The 21,392-nt window shown below is 44.6% G+C and overlaps 1 protein-coding gene across 1 annotated transcript in view; it reads right to left on the reverse strand.

Moving 5' to 3' along the window:
* Window positions 1-701: 701 nt before the first annotated feature.
* TRPM8 (transient receptor potential cation channel, subfamily M, member 8) overlaps window positions 702-21,392 on the reverse strand; it is an 86,280-nt gene continuing 65,589 nt past the window's right edge. The window contains exons 17-21 of the mRNA XM_015426383.1: window positions 20,615-20,792; window positions 18,779-18,969; window positions 10,193-10,292; window positions 5,916-5,949; window positions 702-752 (exon numbers count right to left, since the gene is read on the reverse strand). Coding sequence (XP_015281869.1) covers window positions 702-752; window positions 5,916-5,949; window positions 10,193-10,292; window positions 18,779-18,969; window positions 20,615-20,792 — 554 coding nt within the window. The remainder of the gene's footprint in view (window positions 753-5,915; window positions 5,950-10,192; window positions 10,293-18,778; window positions 18,970-20,614; window positions 20,793-21,392) is intronic.

The raw sequence follows: 21,392 nt of genomic DNA on the forward strand, positions 1-21,392 counted from the left end.
CGGTGTGGAAATTCTGCAAGCTGGAGAGGAGGCAATTTTCACCAAACCCCCCCCCCCCGCTGCAAACCTTTGACTCCCCCTTTATGAGTTTCTTATGGGTCAATTCCCCCAGGAGCAGCAGCTCGGGGGCAATTTGGGATACAGCAGGCAGGGGACACAAGGAAGTTGCGCCCCACAGACCGAAATCTATCAGCAGAAATCAAAACCCATGTATGGATTCCCATGAGATCTTAATACTTCAATGGGTGCTTAATACATCTAAACATCTAGCTGTTATTGTTATGCTCAAAATGTTCATAAATCAAGGACATCCAGGAGGGGCGGAGGGCTGTAGACTGGAAGTGAGGATTCTTTCAACTTGTGTCCGAGACTTGTGGACAATCAGCTGTGCTCTCGCTCCGACCACATGATAAATTTAAGTGGGTGCCAACTAGCAAATCTTTGAGCTGATGCTTTCAAAAATTGTATAATGTTGCACCAAACGGTTATATCGTATCGCAACAAATGAGTGCAACTGATCCTCTAGGGAAAAAAATAACAATTCTCTTGTTAACAAGAGAAGGAGAAAAGGCAGCAGGAAAAAAACCTGTTTTTAAAAAGTCTCTCTCCGTCTGACGGGCACCGAATTTTTGCTTCCTGGGTGACGTCCCTCTGTGATGCATGTTGACATCGCTGGGGGAAAAGCTCTCTGATGGCTGTTTTCATCGAAGTTTGCCTGCAATGTCTTTCAGAAGGCACTTCAGATCAGTAAGCTTTAAAGGGGGAAAAAAGTCACATGAGCCCACGATCATCTCTCCATCATCAGCAGTTCAGGTGGGGGTGGTCCCCATTAAGAACTGTATAAAACCCCAGCCTTAAAGCTAAAAAACTAGGAAACAGTAGACTCCCGCATCTCAGCTAAGACCTTGTTCTTGTTCCACGATGGTCTGTCGCTTATGAGAACTGGAAAAACCAAGACGGGATCACAGGTATCCATATAGGAAATACAACAAACAAGCAAACACTGTGATATGAATGGCCAAGACATTTAGTAATAAAGAGCATATTATATTATGGAGCTGCGGTGGCTCAAGTGGTTAGGACGCTGCACTGCAGGCTGTGGAAGGTCAGTAGTTCAGCAGTTCGAGACCCAAGTGTGCCGCATGACGGAGTGAGCTCCCGTCTCTAGTTCCAGCTCCTGCCAACCTGGCAGTTCGAAAGCAAGAAATTGCAAGTAGATAAATAGGGACCACTTCGGTGGGAAGGTAACAGCATTCCGTGCGCCTTGGTGTTTAGTCATGCCGGCCACATGACCACAGAAATGTCTTCGGGCAGTGCTGGCTCTTCGGCTTTGAAACGGAGATGAGCACCGCAACCCTAGAGTCGGATTCGACTGGCTTTCGAGCAAGCGAACCTTTACCTATATTATATTATAAATAAAACTTTACAATACTACAAGGAAAAGTCCATCATTCTCAATGAGCACCCGGATATAAGCTCATTTCGTCCCAATCTTCCTCAGGAGTAATCCTATTGTATCGAAAGGTGTCAGCCTCTTGATACAGCTCAATGTTATGTTAGGAGCTTTGTATAATTTTTGTAGTTTTCCAGTTGTTTAGAACTGGATTCTTAATAGTGTCTTTTATGTTTAGTCGCTGTCATTACCGAGGAAGTTCAACGAAACAAAGTTTATAATATCTGGATTCTTCGTTTATATGCTGAACTCATATTATTTGATTTCTTCATGTGCTAGTCGTTACATGCTACATGTAACCAGAAGACTACTTTGTTAAATTTATGCTATAAGCAATGTAAATTGAAAACTTCTTTGTTATACCTATACTTTATTGACTTTATTCACTTATATAAACTTTACTGCTTTGTCTATTATTAACAGTATCATTATATATTTTTGTAGCATTGTTTGTTACACAGCAGTAGTTGCTATTTGCTCCTAATACAAACACTTGAAATGGAACCAGAAGATAATTTGAAGAAAATAAAGAAGTTAAGCACTGGTTTGCTCCTAACATAACACTGAGCTATATCAAGAGGCTGACACCTTTCAATGCAATAGGATTATTCCTGAGGAAGATTGGGACGAAATGAGTTTATATCCGGGTGCTCATTGAGCATGATGGACTTTTCCTTGTAATATTGTAAAGTTTTATTTATAATATGATTTTTACTAAATATCCTTGTCATTCATATCACAGTGTTTGCTTATGAGAACTGAGCATTCCCAAATGTAGCCCAGATTCTTGCAGCTGTTCTCTAGTGACTGGCTGTTTCCAGAGCCTATGGCTGTGATCACACGAGCTGTTTGGCCCGACACAGCCACCCCTCACCTCCGGATCAAATGGATGCAGTCACACAGCCACATCTGTCAGGCATTCCCCAGGCTCCATTGTAGGATGACTTGGAGCCAGGTTAAAAAGGCACATCACAAGGGGTGTTTTTGGTTCCCTGCGCATTTGTTTGCGCATGCTGGATGTCTGAGCGCAGGGATTTGCAGAATGGATTTGGCAGTCTGAACCTGCAGATCCGTTCCCGCCGCTAGGGAGGGTTTTTAAAAATGTTTGCCTATATGTCTATGCACATGAGCACATGAGCACATGTGCGTGCGCATAAATTTTAAAAATGACCGGGCAGTGCACTCTGTGGCTGCAGCGCAGCAGTAATGTGGATGCTTGACCACAGGATGCCCGTGTGGGTAACCCGCAGCAGGGGGTGCTGTCTGGATGATACGCCCCGCAACACTTTAAACCGGTACAATTAGAGGCGGCACCATATCGTGCCAAGCTGCCAGTGTGACCACAGCCATTGTTTCTCTTCCCCAGCTTTCCCCTGCTTAGCGCCCCCCTCTTTTTTAATAGCAGTATCACCACGGCTGCTCAAATCAGCCCTGCATATTGGATTACTAATAAGAGATGTTTTTGACTTATTGTTTTATTCTATCATTCATTTTTATTTCAGTCATGTTTGCATTACATTGCTTTTTGATTCTTTTCTTTCCCACTGCGAATGCAGTCTCCTCCTCCTCCTCATTCCACCTCCTCCCCTTCATATTTGCTGTGAGACAGCAAGCTGTCACTCCTGTGTTTGCCCTAGAGGCAGGTGGGACAATCTGGGGTTCCTCCAATGCCCCTCAAATGCTGGGAAATGTAGCCCCCCCTCAAGTTGCCTGCCTGGCATCCAGCCTGAAGACTACATTCCCCAAGAGGTACTTCAAAGCCATCAGAAAAGGCATTTATCTGGGGCAACAGGGGAGCCTGGGGGGAGAGATCTCCTCCCTTTCCTCTGTCGAGTTGCTGCTGGATGCTTTCACACACACTAAATCAGGGCTATTTTGGGGCAGGAACGCACAGGAATGGAGTTCCGGCTGGCTCCCGAGTTGGCCACGCCCAGCAGGAACTCATTAGCATAACAGGCCACACCCAACAGCAGAAACTCATTAGGATTGGCTACATTGGGGTGTGTGGCCTAACATGCAAAGGAGTTTCTGCTACAAAAAAAGGCCCTGGGTTTTGACAACAAACAAGGTAAACAGAATAAGAAGCAAAAGGTGGGTGTGGCTGGATGACCACACTTCTGGTAACATGTGGGTGCGGCCTAATGTGCTATTGAGTTGTGCTGTCGGGGTGTGGCCTAATATGCTAATGAGTTCCTGCTGTTGGGTGTAGCCTGTTATGCTAATGAGTTCCTGCTGGGCTTTTTCTACAAAAAGAGCCCTGCAATAATGCACTTTCAATCCAGTTTCAATGCACTTTGCAACTGGATTTTACTGTGTGAAATGGCAAAATTGATGTGGAAATGGTCACTGAGGTGGATTGAAACTGCATTATTTAGCATGCGTGAAAGTGCCTGCTGTCCCCATGCCTGGCAAGCCTCACAGTACTGCAAGCAGAAGCCCTCCTCTCACTAGGGTTGCCAGCCTCCAGGTGGAACCTGGAGATCGATCTCCTGGAATTAGAACTGATCTCCAGATGACAGAGATCAGCTCCCCTGGAGAAAATGGCTGCTTTGGAGGGTGGATTCTATGTAAATAGACGCTGCTGAGGTCCCTCCCCTCTCAGGGCTGCCAACCATTTGAGGAGAAAACTCTTTGTTTTCCCCTCAAATGGCGTGGCCCCGCCCAGCGTGTGACGTCACTTCCGGTGACGCTCTGGCGGCGCGCGCGTGCATCCGCAGACAGCTCCCGGACCGGCAGGACGCTCCCCCGCCGATACGTTTTTCGGATTTGGCAACCCTATCCCCTCTCCAAACCCCACCCTCTCCAGGCTCCGCCCCCAAATATCCAGGTATTCCCCAATCTGGAGCCGGCAACTCTACTGCTTATACAGTAGCTGCAGGCAGGCAGTTGAAGGGCGGGGCAGAGAAAAGGCACAGAAAGAAGAGTGAGGCGTGAGGAGAAGAAAGAAGGCAGCTCCTGGGCAATGCAACAAGTAATTAAGTGGCATCTGTTCACTGCTTTGTCCCTGAACAAATGCAATAAAACAGGTTTTCATTTGTTTGAGGGGGGAAGTGCACAGTCCAAAGTATGGCTATGATTATTGCTTGGGGAAAGGTGTACAGCTTTAATTATTACAACAAGAATAGTAATCGTAACACCGGCTTGTACACTACCAGGTTCCAATGCATGCTGGTTTTTCCACCTTCCTCTCCCTCCCTGCAATCCCCCCTTTCAGCTCCTAAAATATTACTTCCAGGGTTCCTCTGGACAAACAGTGGTGTGGACCATGGGACTGCACGGGAGGCGGTCAAGAGGGTGAGATTGTCCTTCTTCCATCAGCTCAGCTCCAGCAGTGTTTGAAAAAGGAGGGGAGGTTTTAATCCCTTTCCCGGCCTCATTGACCCATGCAGTTATTTATCCACACGGGTACCACAACCCCAGGAATAACCTTTCTGGAAGTTAAAAGGACAGCACGGACGGAGAAGAACACAGGAAATTTAGTATTCCATTGGCACTTCATGTGAAACAAACCGTTAATAATAGTTAGCATTTATGTGGCATATTTCAAGCGTTCAGACTGCTGTATTTACGTTGCCATATAATCCTTACAATGGCTCCGTATTATTGTCCCCATATTGCAGATGAAGGCAGAGGACAAGAGAATTTGTGAGATGGATGTGAAGCTCCACGAACATTCTAAATGCTATATATTATTATTTGCCGCGGTGATTTAAAAATGGAGTGCAATAATTACAAGTGATTGGTGTTGGAAAATAGCACCGTCTTGTGAACAGAGAAGACAGAAGACCCTATAGGGGGCAGCAAGCTATAGCTAAACAGCAGAAGTACCTTATTTCCAAAGGGGCTTCTCCTCTTGTCTGTCTGCAGGATGCTATTCTTATAATTTTTGTCTAGAACAGTCTAGATCTCTCTTTCTATCTCTCAGCTATCGAGGCAGCTAGGTTTATCTCTTATCTCTCTATCCAGTTTACTAGTTTCTAAATAATGTTTTCTTTACTTTAATCAGTTCAGTGTCCTGCTTGCTAAATAGGCACTCTTGCCAACAATTGGCACAATCAAGGAACTCATTCTTCAAAATAGCATTAAAAACTAAGACAGTGACCCCCCAAAATGGTACCTATGGTCACCATGGTACCCATCAATACGTTCCCTCAAAGCAAACGCCTGGGCTTTCCTTCCCCTCATTGGAAGAGGAAGTAGATCAGAAGACCGCTGGAAGGTCTGCAGGAGTTCAAAAACAGCAACCTATAGCTTGGGTTGCAACCTCCCAATATTTCTTATTTGCCCCAGTACTCTACTGCAGCCATTTTGTGGTGGTGCCCAAAGTACCTGCAGGCTGAATGAGACTGGGATCTCTGCCCTAAGAAATCTAGATGGTAGTGCATTTGCAAATACACAGCATTCTGTGGTTTTATTGGAAGCCAGTGCATGTCGACTAAACCTCCTCCCCTGCAAAAAGTACCTTCATATCCAGTTGTTTAAATCGTTGAACCATTCTGTGGAAAGAAGCAAAACAGTTAGGAGGGGGAATATAACTCAGTGATGTCTTCATTTAATCTGAAGGCAGTAATCTGGCAATACAAATCACAAAATACGGAGTGCACTATTATGAAGTTCTGTGGAAATGAAGAAACAAAGGAGAAACTTTGGAAGGATTGGCTGATGGATTGGTTGACGGCATTTATAAGCCACCTGTCTCCACAGTATTATCCCTTATGCTGGAATCATTCAGGCCACAAACTATGTGCACTTACTTTGGAGTAAATCCCATGGAATTCAGTGTACTAATAAAATGGACGTTGCTTCCTATCAAGGGTAACTTCTTCCCTAATAGACGTTTGATTATTCTGCAGGCTTATCTATTTTTAACACATTGATTGAAATCCATGTAATCAGTGATGTCGCCAGTTCATAATTCCATGATCTGACTGGAATACAAATCTCAGCAAGTCCTAATGTTCATCTTCAATACAAGGAGAACATTAAAGTCCTGTATTCTTCTCTGGCTCACACTGGAACAGGAACCAAAAAGTACACCTCCTGCACTCTCACTTAATGGCTGTTATTCTGCTCCTGTGTATGGAAGGGGGGAAGGGGGAGGCTGTTCACCCCAGTCATTGGAAGAATATTGGGGAAAGTGACACAGTGGATGGGGACTGGTTTCTGCTGTAGTCACAGTGTCATCTGCTACTCCTGGATCCAGGAAGGATCCAAAACATATACTGCCACCATCCAAAACATTATACTGCCACCATACTGCCACCTTTGTCTACTTCTTAATGTGACCAAAACATGTTTTATAGCCGCCCACTACAGCAAACAAAAGAAATCCAATATTAACAGGGAAACCTCCTAGGCGGAACTAAAGTTGGCATCGGTATGGCAGGTATGGCAGAAGATGAAAGCTCAGGTCTAGGTTTCAAAAAGGACAAGGTATTTATTGTAAAAGGTAAATCAGGAATAAGCATAACATTTTTAAGAGTGGAAATCATGAAACTGATGATAATGACAAAATTATAAAAACTAGAAAAACTCAAGCATTTCTACATTGACTAGTGCCAAATATAAGTCCAGATATCATTCGGAGCATATTTATGAGGTTCTTTATTGCTAGGAAAATTTGCAGATGGCCTCAGTCATAATAACCAGGGACCATTAGGGGTGGGGGGACTGTGGACAAAATTCTGGGGGCCCAAGTCAGCTGGAGGGCCGCTTAGGGCTCTTTAGCTTGGAGAAAAGACGGCTGAGGGGTGACATGATCGAGGTTTATAAGATTATGCATGGGAAAGAGCAGGTAAAGAAAGAGGTACTTTTCTCCCTTTCTCACAATACAAGAACTCGTGGGCACTCCATGAAACTGCAGAGCGGTCGGGTTAGAACGGATAAAAGGAAGTACTTCTTCACCCAAAGAGTGATTAACACATGGAATTCACTGCCACAGGAAGTGGTGGGTGCTACAAGCATGGACGGCTTCAAAAGGGAATTAGATAAGCATATGGAGCAGAGGTCCATCAGTGGCTATTAGCCACAAGGTATAGCTAGGGGCTCTGGGGCAAGTGATGCTCTGTCTTCTTGGTGCTTGGGGGGGGTCAACAGTGGGAGGGCTTCTAATGTCCTGGCCCCACTGCTGGACCTCCTGATGGCACTGGTATTTCTGGCCACTGTGTGACACAGAGTGTTGGACTGGATGGGCCTTTGGCCTGATCCAACATTGGCGTCTCTTATGTTCTTATATGTTCTTAAGCCAGCACCATGTTGCATTCAGAGAGTATCTTATTTTACTTCTAAAGCAGTTCTAGGCGCTGCGGTGGCTCAAGTGGTTAAGACGCTGAACTACAGGCTGTGGAAGGTCAGTAGTTCAGCAGTTCAAGACCCGAGTTGCTGCATGACGGAGTGAGCTCCCGTCTCTAGTTCCAGCTCCTGCCAACCTAGCAGTTCGAAAGCAAGAAATTGCAAGTAGATAAATAGGTACCACTTCGGTGGGAAGGTAACAGTGTTCCGTGCACCTTGGTGTTTAGTCATGCTGGCCACATGACCACGGAAACGTCTTCGGACAGCGCTGGCTCTTCGGCTTTGAAACGGAGATGAGCACTGCAACCCTAGAATCAGACTCGACTGGCTTTCGAGCAAGGGAACCTTTACCTTTACCTTTTAAAGCAGTTCTGTACTACAGCCACTAGGGGCTCAGGAAATGCAGAGCACAGTAAACAGCAATATACCTGACTGCTCCCAGTGCCTTTCTGTAAAGTTTACTACCAGGCTTAAGCAAACCCTTGCTTACCAGATCCTGCTGCTAGTAATAAATGAGGAACATAACTTAATTAATTTATTTATTTTTTCGACTTTTATCCCGCCTTTCTGCCGAAGCGGCTCAGGGCGTCTTAAGAGTTTAGCTTAGCTTCCATTGCAAATAACATGGGGACAAAGGTCTAGAAATTACCCGGGCCAGGAGGATATTCCAGTTCCTTTCATTTGCGTTCTTCGAACTCCCACAAGCATCTTATTTTGAGATTCCTTGTTTTATTTTCTGAGGAGTTATGCATGCCACAAATCGACAGACAGATGGACATGTGGATTCTTTTATTATTATAGGTGCATGGTAGTAGCCAGCCAAGTGAGTTGTTTTGTTACAATATTTGGTTTGGATCAGGTTCATATAGGGGCCCAGACCTAATCTTTGTCTGGGCGCTCATGGTTGCTCTCAGCAGCCCTGATAACAACTCACTCCAGGCCTCTTCCATGCTATTCTGTCAAACTTCAGATGAACAAGAGAGCTAAATTTATGGAAAGCCAGTGAGTTGTAGACTCGGACTGGGGAAACCCAGGTTCAGATCTCCAATCAGTGTAGATACTCACTGCATGAACCTGGGTTCTTCTCAGCCAATCCTACCTCACAAAGTTGTTGTGAGGATAAAAAGGAAGAGAGAACCTGGTGCATCACCATGAGCTCTCTGGGGAAAGGCATTGATAAAAACATGATAGAAGATTATGTGTTTCAGATGGATTGAAATCTTGCAGTTTGGGTTACCTAGTAAGCATCTCTATTTAACCAACCGAGGGTTAAGACAGCCAATCACAGGGACTAAGCCCATCTGAATGCCCCTTTCATACCTCTCAAGGGCAAAAAGGACAGACATTTCAACAATTAGCAAGACTGCTAACTAGGAAGGTGCATGGCCAAGAGTATCAAATATGAAATGAAATTCCATATTAATCAAACTTGGAACAGTGACTGAAACAACATAGAATAAGGTGAAGCTATTTGCGTAGCACAGTTTCCCTGTGACGATAAATCTCCTCTGTTTACATTGAAAACGAGGGGTGGGATTTTGCAATTTCCACTATTAAGGAAAGGTATGGACATCATTTTAATTGCATAACGTATGTATTGTCATTGTTATGACTCCTGTGTGACTGTAACCCACTCTGAGCCGAATTGCGGGGAGGGCGGGATAGAAATCAAATCAAATCAATCAATCAATAAATAGATGAGAGGAGGAGTGAGCTCACATTCCCAACTTGTGCTTTCCTACTCAAGCATTTTTCTCCTCAGCCCTGCTCACTCCTTGTTTGCTTGTTTGTTTATTTGTTTAAGATGCAGGCTTTCCCGCCATCAATGGGAGCTCAAAGTGCCTTGTTTGTTTATTTGTCTAAGATCCAGCGTTTCCCGCCATCAATGGGAGCTCAAAGTGGCTTACAAAGCCAGGATGGGAAAAGGTCATCTGAAATAACAAGGCACAAAGAATATTTTTCTCCTCAGCCCTGCTCACTCCTTGTTTGTTTGTCTAAGATCCAGCCTTTCCCGCCATCAATGGGAGCTCAAAGTGGCTTACAAAGCCAGGATGGGAAAAGGTCATCTGAAGTAACAAGGCACAAAGATGCGAGGCAGATGAGGGCTCTGTTCTCCTCTCCTGCCCACCCTTTTGAAGTACAACTTAAATCTTGATTCCTGAGTAGCGTGGACATGGGCTTTTTACAAAAAAAGCTTGGCCAACTCCTCACATTTTGTGTGGTCCCTCTCTCTATTCCTGGTATGCAAGATTAGCCTTTTTGTTTCCACCAGTGCCTTTTGTATTGGCCAGCCACCACACATCACCCATTGATTATCTGCTCTTTTTCTTACAAGGAGAATCAATACATCTGAATGAACTGGGTGCATCTTGAAGAGCAACAGCTATGGAGATAACAAACAAGTCACGGAGCTTGATTAGCCAGGGAAGACGAAGCAAGACAACCTACTCTTCTGTCGAGTCATTAGCCTTGGTATTGATTCTGACCAGATAATTTTCTTTCATGACAGCCTCCCAGGCCAGAGTTTCATTGTCTTCGTTTCTTGAACCTTCAAGATACAAAATACACATCACGCTCCAGCATTCCAAATGGACTGGCAATACACACAAAAAATTCAGACGATAGCTCTAAGGTTAAACACACACACCCCCATTTGCTCCAGCTAGAAGATGCGATAGACCGACAGACTGGTTGAATGCATGAGAAGCAAGTCTTATTTGAAAGTGCATAGCACTGCATCCTTACTGCCTCAGTTGCGCTCAGTGTTTGAAGACTAAATAAAGTTTCTTCAGGTTGCTCAGTTGGATTGTAACATGATCTTAAACCAGAGAGTCCCCAACTAGTCCCATTAAACCTTTGGCAAGAGTTAAACATTTCCAAGACACAATGTGAGCTCATTTCGATATTAATACTGGGCACAAAGAACGTTATAGCCACAAATCGGAAGATGCCAAACTCCCCTTCAATAGAAGCCTGGTATTCTAAAATCTAGGATTATGCCATTATGGACAAAATAACAGAAGACACTAGGAGATCAGAAAACCCCTCGGCTACTTCAAACTACCTGGAGAAATGGTACCCTTTTTTGGAAAAATGTTGTTTTGATCGAGAAAACCCGAATTCTTTTGAAAATAACAGAAATAATAAATTTATAGCCCTGTTGTAATAAAAGAGATAATGTTGCAGAGAACTATAGATGGACAAAAACTCAGTGTTATGTAGTGAAAGTTGGTTGTTTATTTATGACCTAGTATGATTGTATTATTGTTGTATCTGTTGAAATGATTAATAAAAAAGCTTTTTAAAAGATTTGTTGTTCAGTCGCACAGTCGAGTCCGACTCTTTGCGACCCCATGGACAAGATCTCGCCAGGCAGGGCTCCCAACACGGCAGCCACAGGTCTCGTAGTGCCTGTTGACACCTTTCCTGGCACCTGCCAAGTGGTTTTTAGAAAGTGGGTGGGGCCAGTTGGGGGTGCTGCCCAGCAAGGCTTCTGATTGGTCACTGCAGATCTGATGGGCTAAGGAGATTAAAATCCTGTTGGTTGTGTTGGCGGCTGCCACTTCAGTGTTGGTGGTGTTATTCTCCCTCTCTCCTCTGCCACAGGGCATTTTGAAAAATTACTCCTTCTGTCCTCTGAATGTCAGCTTTCTCTCTGACCATTTCCACGGTAGTGACATTCCCCACATTGATGTTTTTAAAACTGTGTGTTATTTGAAGTTTTCCACAACGATTTTTCCTCACCAGGCGCGAACCTGAAGTTTTCTCCTTCTTATCCCATGTTTTTAATCGAGTTTTCCTCACCAGGCGTGAACCTTCTTATCCCATGTTTTTGGAAATGGGGATTCCAAAAATGCGGGATCAGAAGGAGAAAACTTCAGGATTGTGCCTGGTGAGGAAAAATCTATTGTGGAAAATTTACCATAACACACAGATTTAAAAACATTAATGTGGGGAATTTCATGACTGCGGAAACGGTCTCTCTCTCTATGTAGCTCCTCCTCCCAGTGGTAGGGTTGCCAGCTCCAGGTTGGGAAATACCTGGGGATTTGTGGGTTAGAGTTTGAGGATGGTGGGGTTTGGGGAGGGAAGAGACTTCCAAAGTAGCCATTTTCTCCAGGTGAACTGAACGTTGTCACCTGGAGATCAATCTCAGGAGATCTCCAGCCACCACCTGGAAGTTGGCAACCCTACCCAGTGGCCATTTTGTAGTTGTCTCTGCCTCTTGTGGTAGCCATTTTGTGGTTGTGCACACCACTTTGTTTCAGAATTCCAAAGGTGACCACAGGCTCAGAAAGGTTGGGGACTTCTGATCTAAGGCATGCTGCATTGCCAGAGAACTGGACTTTATTAATATTAGTGATTCTGTGGCTGCTATACCTCCTACTCACTCTTACTGTTTCATCTTTTGGGGGGCAACTACAATGTTGTATTTGCTACATTCCGGGGGAAGAACTAAGATGAAGAAGACTGGGGGTAAGGACTGGGTGGGACTGGGAGGGTGGCAGTTGAAAATGTCCTACTGACTCATTAACACAAATGGCAAAGTTCAGTTTTCCTCAACCAGGATGACTGGCTGATACTTAGGAATGTTTGCACTTAACCTGAATCACACCCTCCAGGTCAGACCTCACAGCCGGGGACAGGTTCTAGGTTGTTTCTTCCCTATATGTAAAATGAAAGCCTGACCCAAATGTGGTACTACAGTAGACATCCCCCAAAAGCCCTCCTTGTCTATCAGTGGCTACTAGCCATGGTGATGAAAGGGAAACTGCATGTTCAGAGGCAGTAAACCTCTGAATCCCAGTACCATGAGGCAACATCAGTGGAAGGCCTTGGCCTCAGTGCCCTGTTGTTGGGCCTCCAGATGAACCGGTTGGCCACTGTGTGAGACAGGACGCTGGACTAAATAGACCAGTGGTCTGATCCAGCAGGGCTCTTCTTACATTCCTAATGTACCCCCCGCCCAAGAAAAACACCCACAGCTTAAACCCCTTTAAAAACCCTCACAAAAAACTTCTGAAGACAGCATCCCCCACCTCCTTATGAAGCCTGTCCCACAAGATAGCATCCACTGTAGAAAAGGAACAAGTTCTAGTAGATGCCAGATGGGATACCTTCAGTTGGGGAACAAGTAGGAGGTGTCAGTCAGAATATAGCAAACGGTGCACAGGAATATATGGAGACAGACAATCCTATAGATATGCAGGTCCTAGACCACAAAGCCTTTTAAAGGTTATAACCAGGGCCTTGAATTGAAATCAGAAAAAAACTGGCAGCCATTGTACCTTACAAAAGCATGGAGCAGCCACATCTACGGCAGAGAGAATTGTGAAACAAACGCAACCAACAAAAGGCAGTCTCGGCCACTACAACAACCTGTTTTCCAAACTGCGAGACTGGTTCCATGAACACCCCCAAAGCTCTTATCCTGCTTTGCAAAAAAACCCCAGCTCCACTCCATGCACTACAAGACGTGGACCTACTCCTTCCAAAGCATCAGCCTTTCCAACCAGCGACACCTCCATCTTATCTGGGTTCAGCTTCGGCTCCTTCTGTTTTAGGCTTAGTCTTTTCTGACCATAGCCTCAAAGTGTTGGTTCAGAGTGAAGATGGAGGCACCAGGAGGCTTAGATAATTAAATACACAGCTGGGTCTCACCTGAATATTAACGACATCCAACTCCGAAGCTCCAGATAACCTCATTCAGCAGCCTCATAGAAATACTGAAGAGCGGGGTGAGAGAATGGAAGCCTGAGGCATTCTACAAGATAGATCCCAACCAAGGTTCCATCATGCCATGGAGGGCCGGGCTGAAATGCTGTGCTGCACTTGGGAAAGACCTTCTTGCTCAACCAGCATCATTTTAAAATCAGGTCCATCTAAGGAGGGTTGCCTGTACTAACTCCCCACACACACACACACACACTTTACAATATGAACTTTATTTTGACAGATGTTGTTCTGAGACCCCAGTTTATTTAGTATGCAATAAACAAATATTCAGTGTGGATTTCAGATATCCAGTTTATGCAGCAGCATAAAGGGTTGGGTATGAAGTTGTAAGAAAACTTGGCCAATTAAACGAAGCCCTTAAAACATTCTATTTAAAATATTTATGTTGTGCCTTTCGGTTTAAAACAGACTTTAAAATATTAAACGATTAACCATTTTAGAAAATGAATGAAATCCACAGGCTCCCTAAAATAGCAAAAGTCAAGAAAATCATAACAGCATAAGAACAAGATTCCATCATGCCATGGAGGGCCTGGCTGAAATGCTGTGCTGCCCTTGGGAAAGACCTTCTTGCTCAATCAGCTTCATTTTAAAATCAGGTCCATCTAACTCCCCCCCACACACACACACACTTTCCAATATGAACTTTATTTTGACAGATGTTGTTCTGAGACCCCAGTTTATTTAGTATGCAATAAACAAATATTCAGTGTGGATTTCAGATATCCAGTTTATGCAGCAGCATAAAGGGTTGGGTATGAAGTTGTAAGAAAACTTGGCCAATTAAACGAAGCCCTTAAAACATTCTATTTAAAATATTTATGTTGTGCCTTTCGGTTTAAAACAGACTTTAAAATATTAAACGATTAACCATTTTAGAAAATGAATGAAATCCACAGGCTCCCTAAAATAGCAAAAGTCAAGAAAATCATAAGAGCATAAGAAGAGCCCTGCTGGATCAGACCACTGGTCCATCTAGTGCAGCATCTTGTTTCACATAGCAGCCAGCCAGTTCCCATGGAGAGCCAATGTAGTGGATACAGAAGCCAAGGGTCTCTGCCTAAAGTTGCCTCCCAGCACTCGGCTTTAGAGGTTTATTGTCTCTGAGCATGGAGGTTCCCTTTACTCACCACGGTCAATAGCCACTGATGGACCTCTGCTCCATGAATCTGTCTTAACCCCCTTTTAAAGCCATCTGTGCTTGTAATGAATTCCACAATTTAATAACTCTTTTAAATAAAGAAGTATTTAGTTTTGTTTGTCCTGCAGCAATTGCCCATCAATTTCACTGGGTGCCACTGAGTTCTAATATTACTTGGAAGAGGAGAAAAAGCTTTCTCTATCCACTTTCTCCATCAGGTGCATAATTTTATAAACCTCTATCATGTGACCCCACCCCCTTTACACCACAAGTCCAGCCCTTTCCCGACAGCTGCCAACATCATCAGTCCACCCAACTCCTCTTAGGAAAGGTGCCCTAACCCTATACCATTTTGGTTGCCCTCTTCTGTACTTTTTTTACCTCTGCAATATCCTTTTTGAGATACAGAGGCCAGAAATATATACAGTATTCCAAATGATCCTTGTGCAAGGATATCCTTATGCAAGGATATTAAACACTTGCTGCTTTAGTCTCAATCCCTTTCCCAATAATCTCCAACAAAGTTTGCCTTTTTCACCACTGCTGCACACTGGAGCAACGTTTTCATTGAGCTATACTACAATCCCCTTTCCTGCTCAGTTTCAGCCAATTCAGGCCCCATCAGCACTTTGGTGTAGTGTGCGGACTCTAATCTGGGAGAACTGCGTTTGGTTCCCCACTCCTCCACTTGCAGCTACTGAATGACCTTGGGCAAGCCGTAGTTCTGTCAGAGCTGTTCCCTCAAGGACAGGTATCTCAGAGACCTCTCAGCCCCGCCTACCACACAGGGTGTCTGTTGTGGGGAGGGGAAGGGAAAGGCGTTTGTAAGCCGCTCTGAGACTCCGAGTGAAGGGAGGGGTATAAATCCAATCTCTTCTCTTCTAGTTATGATTTTTTTTTTGTTCCAGTGTGCATCATCTTACACTTATCCACACAGACTTGCATTTGTCACAGGTTGCCCACTCACCCAATTTTGATAGGTCCTCCTGCAGCTGTTCACAATCCACATTGCTTTTCACCAATCCGGAATAATTTGGTATCACCTGCAAACTTGGCCACTACACTGCTCATCCCGAATTCCTAATCATTTCTGAATAAATTAAACAGCACTGATCCCAATACCGGTCCTCGTGGGACTGCACTGCTTACTTCCCTCCATTGCAAGAACTGTCTGGTTAATTCTACTCTCTGCTTCCTGTTTAACCAATTTTGAATCTATAATCACATTGACACTAAAAGGCTGGCAACCAGGCCCATGTATCCAGGGATGGCGTTTCACAGCCAATATATACCAATGGCCATGACAACAGTGGCTCTCCGTCTGGTTGCCACCTCTGAGGAGGATTTCAAGGAGTTGCCGTTTTAATAAGCTTTGATGGAGCGGATCTCTAGAATAAGATCGCTTGTTCAAATAATTGTTCTGCCTCCTTGATGTATTAAAAAGTAGGAATGGTTGACAGTCATGATCACTGCTGATTGACCTCTCTAGTGACGGATTCTAGGAGCAGCGTTCTTGCTCTTTGCCAGCGCAGATCACTTGGGATCTAGTTAGAGTTACTCTTCTGCTAACTGTGAGAAGGTACAGTCATGGGTTGTATCAATTTGCGGAGTGAGCATCTGAACATGTAAGGGTTTTTTTCTTTCTTTTCTTTTCTTTCTTTTCTTTTCTTTTCTTTTCTTGCTGTTTTGCTGTCGAGTCACAGCTGAGGTATGGCAACCCCATAGGGTTTTCCAGGCAAGAGACAGTCAGAGGTGGTTTCACGGCTAAGGCTGCGATCATATGTACAATTGGACCCGACATGGGTGCGAATGCCGGGTGGATTTAAAGGGCGCGATCAGACAGCAACATCTGGGAAGTTGACAGTCATGATCACTCCTGATTGACCTCTCTGGTGATGGATTCTAGAAGCAGCATTCTTGTTCTTTGCCAGCGCAAATCACTTGGGATCTAGTTAGAGTTACTCTTCTGCTAACTGTGAGAAGGTACAGTCATGGGTTGTATCAATTTGCGGAGTGAGCATCTGAACATGTAAGGGTTTTTTTCTTTCTTTTCTTTTCTTTCTTTTCTTTTCTTTTCTTTTCTTGCTGTTTTGCTGTCGAGTCACAGCTGAGGTATGGCAACCCCATAGGGTTTTCCAGGCAAGAGACAGTCAGAGGTGGTTTCACGGCTAAGGCTGCGATCATATGCACAATTGGACCCGACATGGGTGCGAATGCCGGGTGGATTTAAAGGGCGCGATCAGACAGCAACATCTGGGAAGCATCCCGCAGTCGTCAGCAACCCGTTCTGCTCCGCCACAGAAGTGGAGTTAAAAGACATCGGGGGAAATCTGGTAGTAAACAGGTTGCGACAGGCCACGGATGGACTTTCCCCTGTCTGGTCCCTCCAGTGCACTCGCATGCCCCCGGGATGGTCTGATCAGGCCATCCCGACTCCCTGCTGTTGCCCCCCCCCCTTACAGAATGCGCATCATCGCAAACTCCATAGGGAGCCCGCAGAGCGGAGGTGCAGTTAATTGATTCCTTGTTTAAGCGCACAGGGAAACAAACAGCAAAAAAAACCCCAACTATTCACCCACAGTTGCGTCTGATCACACACTGACAGGCTGCGCCCGCATCTTCAAAAGGAGGTGTGATCTCACAACTGCGGGCCAAATTCCTCCAGAGGAAATAGTCTCGCTCCCCCCCCCCCTTCAACTGGCATGTGTGACCGCAACCTAAATATGGAAAATGTTAAGGTCTCAGACTTTAGTGCATAAAGAAACATTCTGGTTCTCAGGTAGAACAATCTCCCAAAATAGGGGAGAGTATTTAAATCTTGTCACAGGATTATTGAACTCCACAGGACCTCTAGGGCAAATTTATCCAAATAAAGTCATATGGGCTCAGACACATTGGGAACAATATGCCACATGATGTAATTCTGAGTGTAACAAAAAAAGAAGCAAAAGAAAAACTCCTGAATTAGGGTTGCCAGACCCCTAGTCTGGACAGGGTTTCACCTGTTTTTTTAGGGTGAAGCCCCACCCCCAAACATGTGTGTGATGATGTCACACAGAAGTGATGTCATCATGCAAGCATGCCACCACGTGATGCTCTGATTTGAGGGCAGAACTCTATGGTAAAACCTTAGAGTTTTGCCTTTAAACCAGAGCATTGCCGTGCAGTGTCCCCAATCTGATGACGTCACTTCCATGTGACATCAGTGTGTTGGGAATGTTGCCGCGCAATGTCCCCGTTTGGGGGCAGAGCCTTACCCCCCTCCTGGAACGCTCCCTCCCACCCCCCGCTGGTGCAACCTCGGCACCTGGCCAACCCTATGCTGAACTCACATGAAACTGCCTAATCTGAATCAGAATGTTGGTCCATTAAGGTCAGTATTGATAACTCAGACTGGCAGTGGTTCTCCAAGTCTCACATGGAGAGTGGTTCTCCAAGTCTCACTTTCACATCACCTACTGCCTGGTCCTGCCAGGGCCTCAGAAGCCCCTCCCCAAACTCCTGATTTGTTTGGCCTGCAGATTCCTGCTATTCCACATTACGGGACACTGGTTTCCCAGACACTCCCACTGTCTCCTCATCTAATTAGATGTAGGGGCACTGTTGTATAAAACCCATAGACGCCAAACAAAACCTTTAAAAACTGAAATAAGAGGAGAAACTCAAACCTACACATGGCATGGCAGGACCCAGGCCAGGGTTCAGATTAAGCGAGGAATGGGGAGCAATTTAATGTGTATCAGAATCCATCTCCTCACTCACGCTTTCCCCCTTGAAACTCCTTTTTTTTAAAGCAATTTTTCTCCCAGATGAGATAACTTAGAGGGCCAAAGGAGATGCTACAGTATCCATGGGTCTGACCCACAGAAGTTAACGCTATTTTAAAGCTGAACTCAGTCATTTAAAAATGCCACATAATGGGACCAGGTAATCTTGTTCCCGCCCCCCCACACCTTCTCAAGTTCTGAAACAGTGCCCCCATCCCCGGTCATTTTAAAATGGCAGAGTTCAGCTTTAAAATGGATGCTGTAACATCTAGTTTGGCCCTTACAGTCTCAAAACAGGAGACAAACAACTTTAAAAACCGTGTTTCTCACGCAAAGAAATGCTCCCCCTCCTTCCCACAAAAAGTCACAGTACAATCCGATGAAACTTACAGCAAGTGGATGGCTGCTTATTTTCATTTTTACAACAGCATCTCAACAGTTTCCTTAATACCATGTAGATGTAAGCAAAGATGACAAAAGGAAATGGAATCGTTAAGCGGCTACAGTACTCTTGAACTAAGAAATAGCGCTGGAATTTCCATACTTGGTCATTGTTCTCTTGGACGGATCCAACAGTATAGCTGAAAGATCAACACACAAGGATATCCATTTCAGAGCCACGTTTAAAAAATTTTCATCACTTTAAAATGGGGTTGCCAACCTCCAGACTGGGACCTCGAGATCTCCTGAAATTAAAACTGACCTTCAGACTAGAGATATCAGTTTCCCTGGAGGAAATGGCTGCTTCGGAGAGTAAACTCTATGGCATTATACACCGCTGAGATCCCTCCCCTCCTCCAACGCTGGCCTTACCAGGCTCCACCCCCAAATCTACTGGAATTTCCCAAGGACCAAGGACAGCTGAATAAATCCCACGTTCCCTGTGGTCAAAAGAGGTACCTGTAGGGTCCATTCTGCCACATGCACAATTGAGTTCAATACTACCTACAACCAAATAAGTGCCTACAGGATCACAACAACCCTAGTTTAATTTCAGTACTATTTTCAACCAGTCATCAACAGCATTATAAACAATTCTGTTAATTTCACTTATGAATTATATTTATCAGAATGAGTTCAGGAAACTTATGGCTATATCTCATAGCTATCTCTTTATCATTTTTGTACACATTGTATTTGTCCTTCGTTCCCTTGAAGGTGAATTAATTTATTATTGCAGTCAACAACTGCAAATGCAAGAAATGTGACCAGCACGTATCATTTTCAACTGCTTTCCCACTTATTCAGTATGTCTCTTGAATCAAGCCAGCAAGAGTCCATTCTGAAACACGAACACTGCTGTCATGATTAAACATTGTTTATATAAAGTCCACCAGCTGAAGACTGTTTATAATTTCCAAAATTACAGTCAGAATCACTTTATAAAAGTCTACTGCTAATATTACAATTCGCATATGAAAGGAAATAATAAAACACAGTGGTGACCGACAATTCTAATTCAAGATGTAGTATCACAGATACGTCTACAGAACATGACTGAAGAATTCATAATGGGTTGGGTCACAACAAGCATTTCTAGGTACAATAGGGTTGCCAGATCCCGGGGGGGTTGCCTGCTTTAGGGGCACCCAATCTGCCGGTCCGGATCTGGCTGGCGGGGGGAACCCTGCCCCCAAAGTGCTTGGATCGGGCTGACGTGCCTGGCGCAATGACGTCACCCAGACCCAGGGGACGCTCTAGCATTCAGCTGAAAACTCTATGGTATCAGAGAGTTTCTAGCCAAGTGCTAGAGTGTCTCCCTGGTGATGTGCCTAGCATGATGATGTCACTTCCAAGTGATGTCATCATGCTGCACGTCAGACCAGGAGCTTCTCCCTCCCACCGGAGAAAGGTAGGGACCTAGCAATCCTAGGGTACAAGGACTTCCACTTGCAAAGGGCAATTCTCCCACCTAGCCCATCTCTCACTGTTACCCACAAAGTCAAAATTAGGCTTTGTCAACACAATGTTATTTCACGTACAAATTTGCTCTTATTGAGGTGGTTCTGAGACTCATGCTGGTAAGAAGCAGAAAACAAAGATTACTATCCCACAATATGCTGGTGGCAAATCATGTCTATGATTACCTTAGCCATGGAAAGTACAAAATATATATATATACCATCGGCGTGTGACCTAACCTGAGGTAGAACTCAGACTAATAAATTCTAAAGACCAGACCCCTTTGGAATTACAGTGCCAGCGAATCTTTGACTTAATACATACCCAAACATGGCGATTAACAAGTTAACCAGGAGGATGTTGGTGGACAACATGTAGATACACCCTAGTGGGATGGTGACCCACTCTGGGAATCGGGGACGGTTGTTTGAATCCAGTTCTACACACAGAGGTTTTGATTCATTCCCTGTGAAGGTGCAGTGTTCAAAATTGTATGTAGTACCTATCACAGATGGGGGAGAGAGAGAGGGGGGGGGAGAGACTCTTGAAAGTTCAGAAGACTGCAAAGCCTCCTCCACTCTTGTGTACAGCTTGGTCACCAGAACATTCCGTGGTAATCCTGCTTCTGTGAAATTCGGCTTTGCCTTTCATGGCATCAGCCTTGGCTTTTTCAGACAATTCTCATAGTTACTCTCAGGTGCTCAGAGAAGGAAGTATAAAGCAACACAGAGAGGAATTCTATGCATGTTTCACTTAGCAGTAAATCCTATTTTGGCCAAGGGGGCTTGCTCCGAAGAAATGTCCGTAGGATTGCAGCCTTAGCCGCTTTAATACAGAGGTGTCAAACTCATTTGTTACGAAGGCTGGATTTGACATAAATGTCACTTTGTTGGGCTGGGCCATGTGTACCATAAAATGTAACACTAGGTACTGGAGATATAAACCTTATAAAGGACACAGGCAAACGCAATTAACAATATTACTTCTTAACTCTTAATATAAACAAAAGAAATTGATTCCTAGCAGTGAAAGCAACGGATTTACTGGGGAACCCACAAAAGCCCCAATAAATGTTTGGTGTAGTGGTTAAGTGTGTGCACTC

The sequence above is a fragment of the Gekko japonicus genome, unplaced genomic scaffold (assembly GCF_001447785.1).
Source record: "Gekko japonicus isolate JY-2015 unplaced genomic scaffold, Gekko_japonicus_V1.1 scaffold769, whole genome shotgun sequence".
NCBI classification, from domain to species: domain Eukaryota; kingdom Metazoa; phylum Chordata; class Lepidosauria; order Squamata; family Gekkonidae; genus Gekko; species Gekko japonicus.